Source organism: Calidris pugnax, unplaced genomic scaffold (genome assembly GCF_001431845.1).
Source record: "Calidris pugnax isolate Ruff unplaced genomic scaffold, ASM143184v1 scaffold79, whole genome shotgun sequence".
NCBI lineage: Eukaryota > Metazoa > Chordata > Aves > Charadriiformes > Scolopacidae > Calidris > Calidris pugnax.
In genome coordinates this window covers 1351087-1369528 of record NW_015090817.1, presented here as the reverse complement: position 1 = coordinate 1369528, position 18442 = coordinate 1351087, and the positions used below count along the sequence as shown (strand labels likewise).

Sequence of the window (18442 nt, the reverse complement as noted above, 5' to 3'; positions counted from 1 at the left end):
TTTTTTTTTTTTTTTTTTTTTTTTTTTTTTTTTTTCTTTTTTTTTTTTTTTTTTTTTTTTTTTTTTACACACACAGAAGTTCATTCTTGGAAGCAGCTAGTTTAAGGGTTTCTCTCTTTTTGCTTGGCATGTATTGTTTTTTCCCCCAGCTTAAGTTTTAAGAAGCCACAAAGTTCAGGCAAAGTATCCCGGTGTCTTTGTTTTTTTTTTTTTCCCCTATTGTTTCTGATGCACAGTTTTAGGCTGAATATTCATTGCTTGTCCTCAAAATTCACTCTGTTGTTCTCACAGCAAATCAGCTGTAGTGCTTTAAAGGTCATTCTAAATAAAAACCAAAAAACTATACAAGGGCATCTTCGGATGATTATGAATAAGTTAAATAAATAAGTTATATTACGAAGGCTTTATGTGCCATAATAAAGGTATGTCACACTTTCTAAGCAAATGGGAAGAGATTAACTTAAATAAATTAAACTTTGATATTTAAACAATTAAAATTAATTAAAAAAGAAATTAAAACTAGACTCCTGTTTTACATAAGTGGTTATTTTTCTCCTGTCTGTAACAGAACCTGGCTGCTCTATGAAGCAATACTAACTTTAAGTGTAGTTACTAACATAGGCTTTGCATCTCTGATGCGCTACGACAGTGAAATGGATAAATAAACAAAATTAATCCCAAATCAATTCATAAATGATTGAATTAAATAGTTACAAATAACTCACACTGGAGCCTGATCCCGCAGTCTGTGTTCAGGCAAAACTCCCATTGAAATTTAAAGCTAAAAGGAAACTTAATGGGATTTAGACTGAACAGAGATTTCGGGATCCGCTCTAAGACTAAATTAAATAAATTACATTATTGATAGATAATATATTGGGTTAAAACCCACAAGCGTCTGGAAAAAAATAAAACCATTTTAAGCTTTACCTTTTTAAAAAATTTAAACAATAAAAATTCCCCTTAATAAATATAAAGGAGGCCGAGTATAAAGTTTCCCCATGTCTCAAAAATACTTAGGTATGGTGACAAGCAAGAAAAGCATTGGTTTGTGTCCGAAGCTCGCACGCTCCTCGCGATCCCGTGTCGTTACCGTGTCTCGCTCTGGAAGAGGAGATCCCTGTTCCCCCCCGCAGGTGTGAGAGCGTGGGTTTGCTGGTTTAGTCCTTCTCAGGTCTTTGGATTCAGCTTTAGGTAAGAGAGATCTAGAATAAAGCTATTCAACCGAAGTCATCAAGCACATTCTTTGTTCCTTGGTGGATGATTAAGCAATATCCAAGGTTTCTTGAAAGTTGAATTCATCTCGGATGTGCCCATGGTAGTAACTCCAAGCACAGGGTGCAGAAGATGCTGGGATACTATCTGTACACACCAGTCTTTCGTATCAGAATAAATAAAAGGAAGAAGTTTCGTTACACGGCTCTATAGATTCATAAATATATGGTATATAAACGTAATGTATCTATTTGAGGTTTGTTTTTAGCACGGGCAGAACAGAGGGCGTGTTCTGCTCATACCTGTACATACAAATCTATCTACCCACAGGGTGTGCCATCGACACTCCTCTGCTGGGACAGCTGTGACACAAAAGCCTACAAGAGGTGACAGGGACATGGAAGACGCAACACAGGGACATGGAAGATGCAGGGATAAAAAATGCAGCGGAGTTTTCAGACGTTCAGGTGAAAGTGGCTTTAGAAAACCGTGGAGGAAAGGTGGGCATGGCTGTCCCTGCAGCGCCCATGCCTTTTTGCTCAGCAGATGCTGCCAGGTCAGCAAACGCAGCCAGGTGGACCTCAGGCTGTGTGGTGGGATTCTACTGTCCCGGGCTGAGATTGAGGGTCAGCCTCTGAAACATCGAAGCAAAAACTTCAGCCATAATATTGCATAACAAAAAGTCCACAATTTTGGACAGAATTAATGATTTCATCAAAGATATTTTTTTTTTTAATAATTCAGTAATTGATCTAGACTTACTTCGTTAGTGTTATTGGGATGAACGCTGCAGGGACACTTTCAGAGTGAGACATCTCCCGTGGGGGCAATGCCACCTTCAAAATGCACAGGGAGGGGCTGCTTTGAGTGGACCCTCTTGGATGGGAACGAGGGTGAAACTTCAACATGACCAAACCACTTCAGCCGGGCGCTGCCCTACAGCGCATCAGCCCAGACCTGAACCACTTTTTGGCAGCTTTAGTCCGTGTCTGATTACCAGGCTTCTTTAGGTCATTTTTGAATCATGCACAATCTTTCTGGGAAATCTGTGTTTCAATTCCCAGAGCTGGTACGTGCTGTCAGTCTTGCTGGGAGGATCCTGAATTTATTCCTCAGAAACCTCTCCTGTCCTGAGCAGACAAGGTTTTTGATTTTCTTTCTTTCTTTTTTTTTTTAAATGCAAACATTGGAAGATGACTGCAGCAGTTTTGCAAAGTACTCAAAAAGAAGCCTTCATGTAAATGCAGAGATGGAGCACAACGGTACCATGGTGCTCCAGCTCGGAAGAGAAAATTGGCCCCAGGTCTGCATGTCGTGACTTGGGTCATCATGACTTCGACCAACCAACATAACGTGTGTAATACATCAAAACGAATTGCTGAACTGCCACGTGAACTGCTGAAATCTCCGTTTTGGTTCAGGTCGGGGTCTGATCTCAGTGAACCAGGCGGTGGTGATGGTGGTCAGCACTTACAATGACACAAATGGGTACATACATATTGCAAGTTTTATCCCTGGGGAAGAGAAGGAAGGGTGTAGGTTCAACTCAACCGATTTCACGTACAGAAGGATGGGTGTTCAAAGCTCTAGACATACAGGAGACTGATTCTACCCGACAAAACAAGTCATAGCCAAGGGACACGTTCCTCCTACGTGGCTGTGGAGAGAAGAGACATACCAGTGTAGTATCCCAACATCTTGCGCTTGGAGTCCATGCAGCTCTCGGAGAGATCCCGTGTGAGGCAGAAGCAGGAAAAACATAAATAAACCCACCCTTTTGGTTGCTCGAAGAAACAGAAGTGGTTACCTGTACACAGATCAGTGGGGCTATACGCATTCAGTCGTGCAAGAGGAGACAATGAACTGAAACAAAAGTAGTGAGAATCCTCATCTTTGGTATTGTAGCTGTTGAGGTTTTGGTTGCTCTGTTCCTTGTTCTTTTGAAAAAACTGCATAGGCACAAATTAAAGACAATCTTCAACTTTAAGATGACTGAGTTGTCAAACGAAGCAGCAATCGTACTGGCTTTGCTTTGTTCTTGTTCTTGTCAACCCTTTCTTTGAGATCTGCTTCCTAAAATGTCCAAGATGTCTGTCAAAACACAGTGTGTTACTCGTTTGCTTCCTGACGTGCTTCCTTGGTTTTTTTCTTTATTTTTTTTTTAATTTTATTTTAATTTTATTTTTAAATGGAACAGTTTGTTGCAGAAGAAGTAGGTGCAGAAAACGTTTCTTTGGTTTCGATTAAGTAGTACATAAAAAAAGTCTCAAGTGTCTCTAAAGAGCCGCGGCCGCCCTGGGCTCTGCTGCGGGGGTCCCTGCCGGCGCGGCGGGGGGCCGGTCACTGGAGAAGGCGCAGGTGGAGCGGCCGTGGCCGTGCCGGGGGGGCTGCTGGGCATGGGGGGGCTCGGCATCGGCTCACCCGGGCTACCGGCCCGCCGCAGGTGGAGAGGGGGCCCAACTGGAGCTTGTGAGGCTTCCCCATCGCCACCCGACCGCCCGCACCAGCCGTGGCGAGGAGAAAAATGGCAAGTTACAAACATCTTTGGCTTGCAGTAGTCCTGTCTCTTTGGTGTGCTGAGTCCCCACCAGCCTGGGCAGCTGGAGGGCGAAAGGAACTTAGGGATGCAAGAGGTTTAGGTGGCATAGCGAAGTCATACGCGGCACATCTAAAGTGGTCAGTGGCATCTGAAGGGCTCGTTTCTGGTTTTTTTCCTGCTTGAAAGTACCGAAAAAAACCCAAAGAAAAATACATGGAACGCTAAACGCGTTTCAGTAACAAGAACACTGTCGAGGAGAAATTAGATTCCTGGCTGGCAACTAAAAAGGACATCTTAACGACCTAAAAAAATCTAGATCTTCCAAAAAACGTGGTGTTTGTTCCATGCACTGTAGCAGTTAAGTGGACCTCCTGAGTGTGCGTCTGCGGTAGGTACAACCACAGAGCTTGTGACCGACTGCGGGCTGGGCTGGGGGCCACGGGGCTGCCCCCCGAAGCGCCGCCGCAGCCGGGCCGGGATCGTACCTATCTCTGCAGCTACTGGCTTTGTGCTTGATACTGTGAGCTCAACTGAACTGAAGGGTTCTGATCCGAGATCGAGCTGTACTCACTGATTGAATTAAAAAAAAAAAACAAAAAAAACCCCCAAAACAAAAAAAATTAAAAAATTAAATTTGTTCTTTTTTTTTTGTTTTAACAAAACCATGCCTGAGTTTTAAAAACAGATTCTCGGGTTCTTTAGCGTCTACGTGTCAGACTTTGTGCTCGGTTCTGGCGCGGCCGCCCCGGGGCGGCGAGCGTTGGCGCAGGGCGGTGTGGCCAGCACCGGCGCCCCGCGGGCAAGCGCTGGGCACGGGCAGGTTGCCCGGGCTGGCAGTGGCACCCCCGCTGGCCGGGGCTCTTTGGGGCTCAGGAGAAACTTGCCTCACGGGGGGCTCCCCGACGTTTCCAACCTGCTTCGCCCGCCCTGAGCATGGCATTGCAGAGAGAGGTGACCGCTCGCCAGGCGCCCGCTGAGACTGACTAGAAGCTGTGAAGAAGTGTCCTCTGCTAGAGCCGGGCTGGGGGTGGGTTCCAGGAGGATTGTGCTTTAAGTCACCAGTGAAGGGCCCCGCCGTGCCGTGCCGTGCCGTGCCGCGCCGCCCCCTCCCCGTCACGCCTTGGTGCAGGTGCTGGGGGCCGAGGAGGAGCCCCCGGAGCTCAGGTCGTCCTGCCACTTCTCCAGGCTGCGCCGGCGGGCGTTCATGAAGAAGTTGCTGACGGTGGTGAGCTCCAGGCCCAGCTGCTGGGAGATGGTGATCTGCATTTCTTTGGAAGGGCGCTTGTTCTCCTTGAAGATGGCGAAAAGCGTGCGGCGCTGGAGGTCCGTGAAAACCAGGCGAGATTTCTTCTGGGAGTTGTTCCGCTCTTTGTTCGGCTCTTGCTCTTTGCGTTTGCAGGCTGGGGAAGGGGGGGCAGAGACAGAGAGAGACCGTCAGGACACGTGTGGCTGCCCCAGACCCCAATGGCCACGCCGGGCACACAGACCTCCCATGGGACCCATGGTGCCCACAGGACCCCAAGGCTGGCGGAGGAACCCCAAGAAGATACACTGGCCATCGTCCTCCCGTCCCAAAGACCTGCGTTTTCACCAATCCCTTGGGATGGGCACCTGATGGTTACCCATTTGGGCACTGAACTCCCAGGCAATCGGAGTGCTCCCCCCGACCATGCCCAGAGAGAGCCCTGGAATTCACCTGCCATTTCTGGGCAGTGCACAACTTGGAGATTTTCCACACTTTTTATAAAGCCACCCTCTGACGAACGCGCTGCTCTTCTGTCACAGCAGCATTAGGGTTAACAATTTAGCTTTTCTGATGTCAGTCTGGGGAAGAAAGCACAAAGCACATCCTTTTTCCCCCCCCTCAATAGCTAAGACAAAGATTAATTCTTGGCAGAAACTTGTCATGTGCCATAGCATATAACACCTGCAGATCACTATTTTTTAACAAAAGTATACAGGCACTGTTCCATAATACAACCCCCCTCCGGGTCATTAGTTACCCATTTGGGCACTGAACTCCCAGGCAATCGGAGTGCTCCCCCCGACCATGCCCAGAGAGAGCCCTGGAATTCACCTGCCATTTCTGGGCAGTGCACAACTTGGAGATTTTCCACACTTTTTATAAAGCCACCCTCTGACGAACGCGCTGCTCTTCTGTCACAGCAGCATTAGGGTTAACAATTTAGCTTTTCTGATGTCAGTCTGGGGAAGAAAGCACAAAGCACATCCTTTTTCCCCCCCCTCAATAGCTAAGACAAAGATTAATTCTTGGCAGAAACTTGTCATGTGCCATAGCATATAACACCTGCAGATCACTATTTTTTAACAAAAGTATACAGGCACTGTTCCATAATACAACCCCCCTCCGGGTCATGTACACCAAATACAACTGGAAATTGCTGCTCATGCATCTCAAGTAAACCTTCTACCCATATTTTGGGACAGATCGGCAGGGCGGGCAGAAGGGATGCTCACAGAAAGACACCTCTTTGGCCACTCTTTAACCATTTACCGACTTATTTGTGGTTTCTATCCACTGCTGCAACAGCTGCTGTCTGAAAAACCTGCCCAAACCTCAGGTATCTGCTGTGAGATAAACTCGTCACTTCTGTGACCGTTTGCTTGCAACCTGGTATAGAAACACCCAGACCACCTCGCCTGCATAGCTAAGACAAAGATTAATTCTTGGCAGAAACTTGTCATGTGCCATAGCATATAACACCTGCAGATCACTATTTTTTAACAAAAGTATACAGGCACTGTTCCATAATACAACCCCCCTCCGGGTCATGTACACCAAATACAACTGGAAATTGCTGCTCATGCATCTCAAATAAACCTTCTACCCATATTTTGGGACAGATCGGCAGGGCGGGCAGAAGGGATGCTCACAGAAAGACACCTCTTTGGCCACTCTTTAACCATTTACCGACTTATTTGTGGTTTCTATCCACTGCTGCAACAGCTGCTGTCTGAAAAACCTGCCCAAACCTCAGGTATCTGCTGTGAGATAAACTCGTCACTCCTGTGAGACCGTTTGCTTGCAACCTGGTATAGAAACACCCAACCACCTCGCCTGCCTCAAATCCTACAACCTTCTGTAAGCCTGCGCTCTCACCTGGGCTCTCATGGACTACAGTGTCGAAAAGCTATGAAAAAAAATGTGCAATAGCAACTTTCTGAGATGAAACGGCAGCAGCGGCTGCTGTTTAGGGAACGTCCCTCGTCAGCAATTAGCTCTCCCCGCATCCCTACATCCCAGACACCCAGGCAGCTCTCGGCAGCCCTTGGGCGAGCTGGCAGGGCTCTGGGGGGGGGGGCAGTGCCATCCCCCTCCCCGGGGCATCTCCCAAAGCCAGCCAGAAGCGTCCATCAGAGCTCAGGTCAGGCCGGGCAGCGGCGCCAGACCATTGCTGTGCCAGGTGATGCTAATGGAGCCTAAAAAAAATCAGTATTAATAGCTGATCTGTATTTATTAGCACAGAGAGAACATCAAGTGCTGAAAGCAATACCGCTGCTGTGGCATACCCAGATTTAAAAATAGCCTGATAAGGCTGTCTACACCGGGCAGCAAGATAAAAAAAAATCCATATGTTGTCATGGTTAGGTAATGTGCTGGGACAAAATACGCAGGGTGAACTGATAAGTGGACGAGGTTTTAAGCAGCCCTATTAAATAATTCTGCAGGTCTAGAATGGGAAAGGAGAACCTGGCCCAAAAAGTAAAGCTCAGACTGTGGAAATGTCTGTGATTAACCCAAAGTCAGGACCGTCCCCATCTCCCTCTGCCCGAGCGTGGCACCACAGGGAGCCTGGCTCAGCCAAGCGCGTAAAAGAGTATAGATCAGCTTAGTTTGGGGCATGGGACAGGATGTCACCGGGTTTCTGCAGGAAAGGGGAATATTGTGTTGGAGCAGCTGATCCTGACCCCTCTCGTCCATCCTTTCTCAGCTGCCAAACTCCCATGGCTGCAGCAGAGCTGCCTCGGGGAGAGGGAATCAGCCTCGGGCCCTTTGAAACAGCCCAGGAGGGACAAATTGAAAAGGAGGATGCTCCAGAGAGCCGTGTCCAACCCCAGATTTAGGGGTGAGCATCCCTGGGATGGGCTCACAGCACGGCTCCCGAGGCAGTGGCACCACCACAGGGATTCTGCCCGGACCCACGGGAGCAGGGACCCTCCAGCCTGGGCATGTCAGGGGCATCAGGGTGAGCCCAAAGGCTAATCCGCGTTCTCTGACTGCACCTCTAACACTGCCTGAGGTGAAAAGGCAGATTTCAGGCCAGATCTCTGCATTCCATGCTTTTATCTGGGCTCCATGCAGCGGTACCCCCGGCACGGGGGACGTGATGGACACCTGCATCTTTGCTGCAGTTTCTAATAGGTTCCGGGACACTGGGAAGAGTCTAGTGTTTCCTAACATCACTAATTTATGTCCAGAGATACTCTGCGCTTTACAGTTATTGGTATCTTATAATAAATAATGCAAAGGTATGTGCTTTTCAATGCATTCAGTAAATACTTTCCTTGAACTGTTAAGTTTGCTCTTGAAAAGGCACCATAAAGGCAAATGTTGTTCCTTGACATGCATTTATCAGAAGTGAAAAATGGAGTGAGCACTCTAATAAAATAAAGTTATTATCCAGGAAACCTGCCTACAGACAGAGAAACGTTTTAATAGTATAGGGAAGGGAAGCGGCCATCTTGATTCTAAGAACAATTTGATTTATTAACTGCAGTTAATGCTGAACAGATCCTATGGAAGAAGGACAACTAGCAAGAACTGAAAGCTGTAACTGTGGAAAAAAAATAATTCTTTTCTTCTACACTGGGCTAAAGACGCTTTACATAGAAAAAACAGAAATAGCTCAGAAATAGATTCAGTGCTGCCTCGCTTAGTTTTGGCTGAAGCAGAACCCCACCAATTCACAGGGCATTAAGAGCAGCACAGAGACCTGGCATGTTTAAAAAATGTTGCTTTAAAAGAGCAATAGGTATTGCTTAGGAATAAAACAATAAAATTTAAAAAAAAAAGCATTGAATGTAAGCGTGGGGATGGGGGGGGGGCAGCTGCGGCACCCGGAGACAATGGGAATGAGCCCCAAAATCTCTGCAGTCCCCAGGGCTAAGAGGGCTCCTCTCCGTGAAGACAGCAGCTATGCAGATGTCTGACTATAAATATGCACGACACTCCATTGATTTTTTATTAGGGCGCCCACGAGCCCAAGGTTAAGGGTGTGCTGAGACGCTGGGCCAGACGCCGGAGGCAGCGAGAGGGGAGGTGGGAGGGTGCCTGGCTGCCCACGGGGGACAGAGGGGAAGGACACGGGCTCCCCACGGCCTCTGCCACGGCCTCCATCACCTCTTGGCACACACCGCTCCTCCTCCACCAAAACCTGCTCCAGGCTGCCCGCAGTTAACCGCTTTTGGTACAACTTACATGAAAACAGAGAATCACTCCCCACCGCTTGGGGAGAAGCAGGACCCGGCGGTGACTGCCGTGCCCTGCATCAGCCCCAGCACCTGCAGCCCCGCTGCCTGAACGCACCCCCAGGTACAGCCACGGTGTTTTTTATCTTATTCTGCATGCCTCTCTGGGTGTCGGGTTCTCTGTGAAATTCACATGCTTCTAAGCTCATTTTTTGTGTGTCACTGAGTACCGTTAAATTGAATATTTATACTAATAGTTCATTTATCTTATTTTCTGCAACAGTAACTCTTATTTTCCATTTTAGTCTGGAGGAGAGAGGAACCCAGCCAGCCCCTGCATTACAAACAGCTCTAAATCCTCACAATATCTAGAAGCATTTCAGTTGATAAGTATTGTCTTTAAAACTTCCGTTTATCCAGACTGGAGCACAGAGATGTACTCTGCCATGGAAGATGCTACCAGCAAACGGCAGCGGGGTCACTAACACCCGTTGTGGGGGTCCTGCTGTGACCCCCAGGAGCTGCGGTGGCCCCCAGCCCCCAGCCCACCCCTGGACATCCCACCGGGCTCGGGAGAGCTGCGGTGGCCAGTGGGTCCCTGTGCCAGGGGGACACAGAGTCCTGGGCATGGAGCTGGTGAGAGCTCGATGGAACATAAACAGTTGAGATCAGAAGGTTTGGCATTTTTCTCAGGACACCTTTTTTCACTGGGGGACAACCACTGGCTGCACTGCTAACGGCTGAACCGGCACGGGGCTCACTGGTGCTCTGGCAGGGAGACAGCCCCACGGGGGACGAGGACATGAGGGTCACCAGCATGAGGAGGACAGGGAGAGGTCCCAGGGGGCAGATGCTTCGTGCCGGTGAATGGTCCCAGCAGTGAAGAGCCCGGGAAGTGATGTCCCAAAAATGCAGGAGCTGGTCTGTAAGGCAGCCCTGGGTGGTGACGCTTATGGGCAGAGGGGCTTTGCCAGCCAGGCTGTAATACAGTAGTAATAACACACCGGGCACAGAGGCACCTGTGCCATCCCGTTCCATTCTGAGTCCTGACACCAGATCCCTTTGGACACTGGGAATGTCACAGAAAGAGCTCCCGTGACGTTCTGTCCTGTGAAGCACAAAGACAGCCCAGCTGCTGCTAATGCGAACAAACCCCCAACATAAATCTGACATCAATCCATCTCCCCCTTCGGGCATCTCTCCTTTTAAACCAATTAGGCGAGGGGGTTTTAATCAAAAATCCCAGAGGTTTATACAGCAGTCCAAAATTTCTCAAGGCCACACTTCATGGTCTACTTTTGCTGAAAAAAAGCCTCCCTTTGTCCCCCCCTCTCCCCTGGATTTGGTTTCCTGCAGTTTCTCAGGTTAACTACCACCCTCAGATAACCACTGGTTTGATGATGTTTTTACCCTCATGGCAAAAGCGACCGCAGCAACAAATAGCAGATGTTGAGAAGGAGCCGAGCTGAGAACAATATTCCCTTAATCCAGCAGTAAGTCATTTCTCTCCATCGTTCGCCAGGATAAGCCATGAATATTGATCCCCTGCATGTGGTTTCATACGGGCGTAGTACAAAGTCAACTAAACCCAGTTATCTGTCTGATGGAACTAAAAAATGTTCCTCAATTTGATTTCGGAGGGAACTCAATGTGAAGGAAATTTAATTATGCTAGTAATACTGAACACAATGAAATGACCATCGAAACGTTTTCCAAAGGTTTAAAATGTTTTCCTTTCACCGTGATTCACTTAAAGCAACCTCTTGTATATCCGTGTTACTACAATCTCTTAAAAACTAGGCCTCAGAAATCAATTTGATTACCTCTCTGAATTAAGTATGCACAAATGAAAGCAATTGGGATCGATACAAATTAGGTTAAGTACTCCGCTGTGTACAGAATCATTATGTAACCAGAAACAATTTGGACGAAGATGCAAATAATCGCATTGTCGGGGGCGCCGCCTTCCCCTGCCGGTTCCCCCCCGCCACACGGAGCCCCCCCGGCCTCTGCAGCCCCCACAAATGCCCTGTGACGGCACTCGTCTGGACCAACAGAGCCTGCCCACAAAGCAGGAGTGCAGCACAGAGTGCTAATTCCTTCCTCTCTTCCCGAGAAGAACCCGCCGCTATAGGAGAAGATTGCTTTGCTCCCCAAACCAACCCCCCTGTAACGGCGAGATGCTCCCTGCACCCCGACTCCTCCTTGGACATACTGGGATTCCTACAAGGCTCCCAGAAAAAAGCGCTGTTTCCTGCCAGGAATGGGTTTTCCCGGGACCCAACCTGATTTTTCTCTCTCTTAATTCTGCCACGGCGGGAATGCCCCCCTCTCCCTGGGTTTGGCATCCTTCAGCGCTTTGAGAAGAAAAGATGAACAGGTTTGGGGACTTGGTTCTTTTATATTTCTGGCTGGCACACAGCAGGTCTCAGGTTGTTTGTGCCACATCTCTCGAAAATCTGCTGGGTGGCTGAAATGGGGCTGCAAATTCTGTGGGGCAGGGGCTGCTCCCTCCCGGGCAGTGCTGCAACACCCAGCTCCGGGCGGGATCTCTGACAGGGGCCTCTAAGTACTGGTGTAATATACTTCCATCATTAATAACAGAATAATAAATAATAGATGGGAGAGGGCCGATTTATTGCACTCTGGGGTGAGAATGATTGGAGCTCGGTGCTGGTGCAGCACGGTTTCCATGTACCCCTTGTCACCCAGTGGGTACGAGCTCTAAGTGTGCACCGAAGCAAGGTGCCCCCCCCCCGAAGCAGTGTGGGCAAGGCAGCCCCCCCAGCTCCTCTTCAGGCACCCCCTGACACTCAACAGCCAGCCCTCCTCACAGACAAGCTATCCTGCGAGCTGCAAAGGGAACAGACCCCATTTCTGACAGATTTCGGTTTCAGAGTGGATTGTGAGCTCCTTTCCAATAGCTGGGGGGTGCACAAGCTGCACCCCCCCCGCCCCGCTGGGATCACCGTCCCGCTGGTGCAAGCTCACACCGTAGCCCTGTTGCGGTGAAGGCACTTAGAGATCTTCCTTCTCTCCACAGACCCCTGCTTGCACAAGAAGGGGTGCAACTGCCCACAGTTACCTGTGAGAGCTCTGGCCCCGGGTGCGGTTACACCTCAGGGTACCCCGCGGTGACATTGTCCCATGACAGGGACAGACAGACACACGACATCAATATATCAACCTCGTGGAGCTGCCAAAACATGCCTGTGCTGGTGGGCGCCGTGGCTGCTCTCAGAGGCAGAAGCTGCAGCATTTGAATGCTGTCACTGGACTGTGACCAGCAGTGTCACCCCGCTGGCAGCCCTGGTGTGTCACCCACAGGACGCCTGGGTGCTCTACCCAGCCACAGCAAAACGCCGGGTCCTTCAGACCATGTTCTGCCAGCCCTTCCCTTCCAGCACCTGGGAGATTGATGCTTCCTCTTGTGCTGGAGATTCTCCCTTCTGAGTCCCGGAACAGCTTCCAGCTGAATTATAACACTTTTCTGTAATGGCAGGATTTATTGTCCCCTTGTCAGGGCACGGAGCTGAAACCAGAGCTTCCCCACAGCCTGTTGCAGCAGCACCCGCAAGCGATGTGCCAGCACATCCCCTCAGGTACTGGAGCACATCCCTCCCCTGCTCCCTGAGGGAAAGGGAGGCACCTCAGGCACCTTTTCCAAGAAAGGAACCGGGAATTCAAAGTGGAGGTAGGTGAGCAAGCGCTGACTAGGAGTCAGAAATCTTAGAGTGGATTAGAACTGGAAATATCTTGCCTTCCCATTTTCTGCTGCTTGCACCCAGCAGCTTCCCCGCAGCTCTGTGGCTCTGACACCCTCCCACCCTGCCCTTCCCTCCTGGCACCTCGCTCTTACAAGTCAGAGCTGTGAGCCGAGTACCATGGGACTGCTGCAAGGGAAAGTATGGATCTACTGAGTTCCTGCCGTGGGCCTCCAGAACCAGCTTGTTTTCAGAAATTCTGACCCATGGGAGAAAGCAGGAAACGAATATTTCCTTCTAACGGCTGCTACTGGTAGGGCGCAGTTATGAAGAACGGGAGACGACGGGAGCAAAGCTCTGCCAACCTCTCTGGGACAGCCAGACCTGTCCCGGCTCCCCGAGCTCTCCCTGTGCTTCGGACAACGACTGCCAAACACAAAACACAAGAGCAGGCCTGGGAGGAGTGATGTTCTCTGCCACCCACCCAGGTTCCCATTCCCTTCTTCCCAGGGGCTTAGGCAAGCCCAGCTTCAGCAGGAGAGGAAAGGATGGGAGAAGACACCAAGGTGCTGCACCCTGGCAGGGTCTGGGCATGACGGAGGAGAAAAAATTGGCACTAAAGATGCCAGAAGGACAGAGGCAAAGCTTTGGGAGCTTACACCTCATCTGTGTGAGCCTCTGACACCGGGAGCCTGTGGTCGGGGCTGTTACGGTGCCGTGGTGCCACCGGTCCTTACCGGCCACAGCCGGAGGAAGGATGCTTGTGCTGAGGCCCTGGCTGGGGAGGGAAGCAGCGACGAAGGGGCACGACAGGCACAGAGGAGAGGAAAATGGAGAAGCAGGTGTGTGGGAAGCTCTCCGAGGAAGACTTCCTCATGCTCTTCCTTTACCTCCTCCAGCTACGAGCTGCTTGCCAAAGCTTAATGCCTCAGCGCAGGGCCCCGATCTTAAATGCCCATTATGACAAGATGAGATCTGCTGGAAAATCACCACTACTCATAAATATGTTCCCTGCTTACTTAGAGATATTTTGGTCCCAGAGACAATTTGCGTTTTGGGCAACTGCCAGCCTCTATCACTTGTCTAATAATTCCTTTGTGCAGCATTTGCCAGTGGTTTGAGTCCCCTTTTTTTCACAATGGAGTAGTTTGATTTTATAGCTCAAAAAACCCAAACAACCCCAAAACACTCCAATTTCTTCTTTGATTGCATTTCTATCTGCCATCAGCGAGTTGTGTTGTTGATCTTATCACTGAGCCCATTTGAGATTAGTCTGTTTTGTATGATTCCTGCGTACAAAAATCCTCTATAAATCAGAGAGCCTTTTATGCAAAAGTCTGCAAGACTGATAGCGCTGGATACAAAATCTTTTACCCCGGAAAAAGAGATGTATTGTCTGTCCCATTGGACATAATGCTTTCTCTGCATATTCATCTCCAAAGTATGATGGGGCTTTTTCTCGAGAAGACAGGAGACAAGATAGCAGTCTTAAATACAAACAGATTACTATCAGAAGAAAGGGAGTAAATTTTTTTTGCTGTGTCTAGCAGGGATAAGATGAGAAGCAAAGGATTTAAAAGACAAAAAGGGAGATTAAGGCTAGTCATTAAGGATTTTTTTGTACCTGTAAGCCCTGGAAGAGATTGCCTAGGTAGCCTGAGAAATCCCCATCACCGTAGGTTCTTGAAGAACGGGGCAAGACCGTCAGGAGAAGTGATGTCTCAAGTCCTTTTCAGCCCTGCTTTCCCTGTTAGATTAATTCTCCGTACACCTGCAGAGCCCTCTTCCCACTCTGAAGGCAGCCACAGGGGAGCTCCTCTGATGCGAGGAGTTTGCTACTGTTAGTGCTCAGAGACTCAGAACAGACGTGTTGGGTTACTGGCAAGGAGCTTGTCATCTCTGACTAATGCCTAATTGGAAGGGATGAAAAAGCCACTTGGAACTGGTGGTCGGCAGGAAGATCTAGGACGAGATTTTGTGACAAATACGAGGGAGGAGTGCTAAGGATGGGGTCAGGGTGCGGAGAAAAAGAAGCGCAAAGTTTGAGTCAAAACACACCCATAAAGCGCAAGGAAAGAAACAGAATCAGCTGCTGGAAAATTATCCTTTTGGGAAAAAAAAAAAGCTCTCTCCTTTATGTGATCCTTGCCAGGAATAAATTCTGTCAGTTTGCAAATGCAGAGAAGTATGTGAGTTTGGGATATTTCAGCTCAAATGGTGATGGCCAAGAGACACTAGGGAAAAAATGAGATGCTGGAAAAAATCTAATAAGGAAATAGAGAAGAACAGATTGGAAAAGTTCAGAATAATCAACACATGTTCACAGAATAAATGACTCTTAAAAAAAGTAGAGGAAGAAAAAAGATATAAATGCATGTAATGAGAAATATAGTCAGATTTATCTGTATCAACCGATCAAGAAACTGATAAAAACTGGCTGCTTAACAAAAACAATATTCAAATTTCTGCAGGGCAGAAATGTCTTCACAAATAATCTGGAACAAAAAGATAAGGCAGGATATTATTTCAGAAAGTTGGTATAAGAGAAATATAATTTATCACCCAGCACCACAATTTACCACATGGATTGTTCAAACATAACCACTAATCTATATCTGAAGAGAGTACTAATATTTCAAGCCACTAAGCACCTTTCAAAGAATCTTTATGTACCTGTATATTTAGTTCAGCACTAAGGAATAGTTTATATATATAGATAACGCACTTGATACAGATATTACTATGCCTTAATTTCTAGCTGTAGCTACAGACCAACAAAATAGGCTCAAAATGCAGAGAAGGAAGCATTAGGCACAAAGAGGCAGAGGGACGATGGCCAACAACAGTCCTCCTGTGCACAGCCCACCCCTGGCAACCAGCTACAGCACGGGGGCTCTCCTGGGAGCTGGAGGTTGAAGGGTGCCGTGGGGTCAGCTGCAGTGGCACATTCCTGGCCTTGCTGGGGTGTGGAGCCACCAGCCCTCCCTCCCTCCTCTGCTACGGCCTCCCCGGCTCACCAGGCTCTGGCCAAGGAGAGGCCACAGCCACAGCCGCAGCCTGCCCTGGGGCACCTCACCCCTCTCTGCGCCCCTCTCTCCTCTGCCCACCCCTCCATCCTTCCCCCGGTCCCCTCCGTCCTTCGCCCGGTGCCCCCGTTCCTCTCCCCCGGTCCCCTCCAGCTCTCCCCGCTCCGCTCCCCGCCGCTGTCCGTGGTGCTGACGGTGCCGCCGCCGCTCCCGGGGGCTCTGCCCGCCGCTCCCGGGGGCTCTGCCCGCCGCTCAAGCCGGCGAGGCCTGACGGTCCCCGAGCCCCTCTGCGTGCAGCCCACAGCAGGCCGAGTTCACGGGGGGCGGCAGAGCTTGTCCCGGTCCCAGAGGCGGCGGGGAGGGCGGCCGAGGCCCGGAGTGTGGCCGCCGCCACCCCCGAGCACTGGCGGGGACCGAGGGCCGGACGCGGCCGGGGACCCGTGAGGGACCCTCGAGCGCAGCCCCCGCGAAACCGAGCCCATGGGTGGGAGGGTCCCCGGTCGCTCCCCGGGGCTCCGCGGAGAGAGACGGAGCCCCCGCAGCCGCCGCTGCCCTCGGCCGGGGTCAGGCCAAAGGGAGCGGGCCCGGCAGAGCCCCCCCGGCCCCGAACGGCGCCGCGACCCCAGGGACGAGCAGGCGGCGGGGTCAGCGCGCCCGTCCTGTGCCAATGAATCATCGATGGCGTTTGGCTCCAAACCCGTTTGATCATCAATAAGGTGATTCAGCAATCGGGCAATGTAAACAAGCGGCGCGGGCGCTTCGCCCATCGCCCCGGGGAACAGAAGGAAGCACCCGCGGGCCGAGGGCTGGCCCTGCCCGGGGCCACCGGGGCGAGCTCCCGCCGCCGCTGCTCGGGGGACCGGGACACCCGCACGGCCCCCACCCGCTCCCGAGCATCCCGGGGGCGGCACCGGCATCCCCGGCCCGCTCCAGCCCGGGGTATTTCAATAACTGCAGGGGAGGACGGCCCAGAGGTGTTCTCCTCTCCTTCTTCCCGTGCTTACCGAGCCGTTCGGCCGTAGAGGCCCGGTTCGTTGCCGTGCGGGCAGCCGGGGCGTGAGGAGGCGGCTCCGTGTTCGCTGAACCCGAGCCGCGGCTTCCCCGGGACTTTCCCGCGGGCGGGGAGCGGGGGGAAGGCGGCGGGAGAGGGGCCGCCAGCCCCTTTTCGGGGAGAAGGTGCCGGGGGCGATGGCGGGGAAAGCCGGGGAGCGGCGGGGTTTCTCGCCTTCCCTTTTGCGGGAGCCGCGTTTGTGCGAAGCCCGGGGCAGGTCCCCAAAAGCCCGGTCCCTGCTCCAGCTGCCCCCGGGGGGCAACCCGGTGTCCCCGGGAGGACACTCACACGGGCACGCCAAAAACGATGTTTTGTTTTGTATTTTTTAACTCCCAAAACACGCACCGACCCGACTATTCGCATGGGGAACTGCCCGCACCTCTGCCCGCACTGCCCCGAGCACCGCAACGCCTGAGCACCCCCCGCCGGCTGCGGAGCCTCTTAACGACCCCCAGGAAGAGAGAATAAGCACAGAAATAATAAGAATGGAAAAGAAAAGAGAAAAGAAAAGAGAAAAGAAAAGAGAAAAGAAAAGAGAAAAGAAAAGAGAAAAGAAAAGAGAAAAGAAAAGAGAAAAGAAAAGAGAAAAGAAAAGAGAAAAGAAAAGAGAAAAGACTATCTATTTTATAATATATAGAAATACTAAGCACACCCGACTGCTACAGCTCCTACTGTAGGGGGAAAGGGGGGGGATTTCCCTCAAAGGACAGCAGATTTTCATCCCGTTCGGGAAAAAAAAACTTCCAGGAGGCACCAGGCGAACCGGCGGGTTTTAAGGAATCTGAAATCCTTTCGGCTTATTGCCCTTTGCTCGGAGGGGTGTCAAAGTTGGGGGAGCGGGAAATGGAAGGACCGAGGCACTGAAGCTGCGTGTTCACAGGTGGTAATAGTAATAATGATAATAATAATAATAATAATAATAATAATAATAATAATGAAGAATCGATTTCCTGAAGGGAATAGTAATTTGCAAAGGTCTTTCCCGCTCTGGCTCCCACTCCACGGGGAACCCCTGCCCACTCAGCCACCCAGTTCTCTCCAAACTTTAAGGGCAGAAAATCAGAAATCGCATCTACGGACGGCATCTGTCGCCCGGGGGGGGGGTCCGTAGATGCGATTTCTGATTTTCTGCCCTATATGTAGGGTTCCACGGGGAAACCCCCACCCGGGACCGGTGCTGGGAAGGAAAAGCACCGGCAGCATTACTGGAAAAGAGCCGGCTCAGGTTCCAGATCAATGAAAAACCGGGTCCAAGGCGTTCAGGCTCCCCCTTCGCCAGCATTAATGCTCTTTTAATCTTCCCCGCCTTATCCGCATCGATTTTCCCCGTCCCCCCCGTACGCGTTTGTTTGGGGCGGCGACACCACCGCGTGCTCCGGCGATAATAATAATAATAATTAAAAAAACCAACCCCCAAACCCAACCAAAACCAACAACCCCCCCCAACCCCAAACACCTCTGATGCTGACGTTGCAGA

The 18442-nt window shown here is 50.5% G+C and overlaps 1 protein-coding gene across 1 annotated transcript in view; it reads right to left on the bottom strand.

The window, feature by feature from the left end:
* Positions 1–142: 142 nt before the first annotated feature.
* ONECUT2 (one cut homeobox 2) overlaps positions 143–18442 on the bottom strand; it is a 21046-nt gene continuing 2746 nt past the window's right edge. Inside the window, exon 3 of the mRNA XM_014939752.1 lies at positions 143–5154. Coding sequence (XP_014795238.1) covers positions 4868–5154 — 287 coding nt within the window. The 3' untranslated portion in view covers positions 143–4867. The remainder of the gene's footprint in view (positions 5155–18442) is intronic.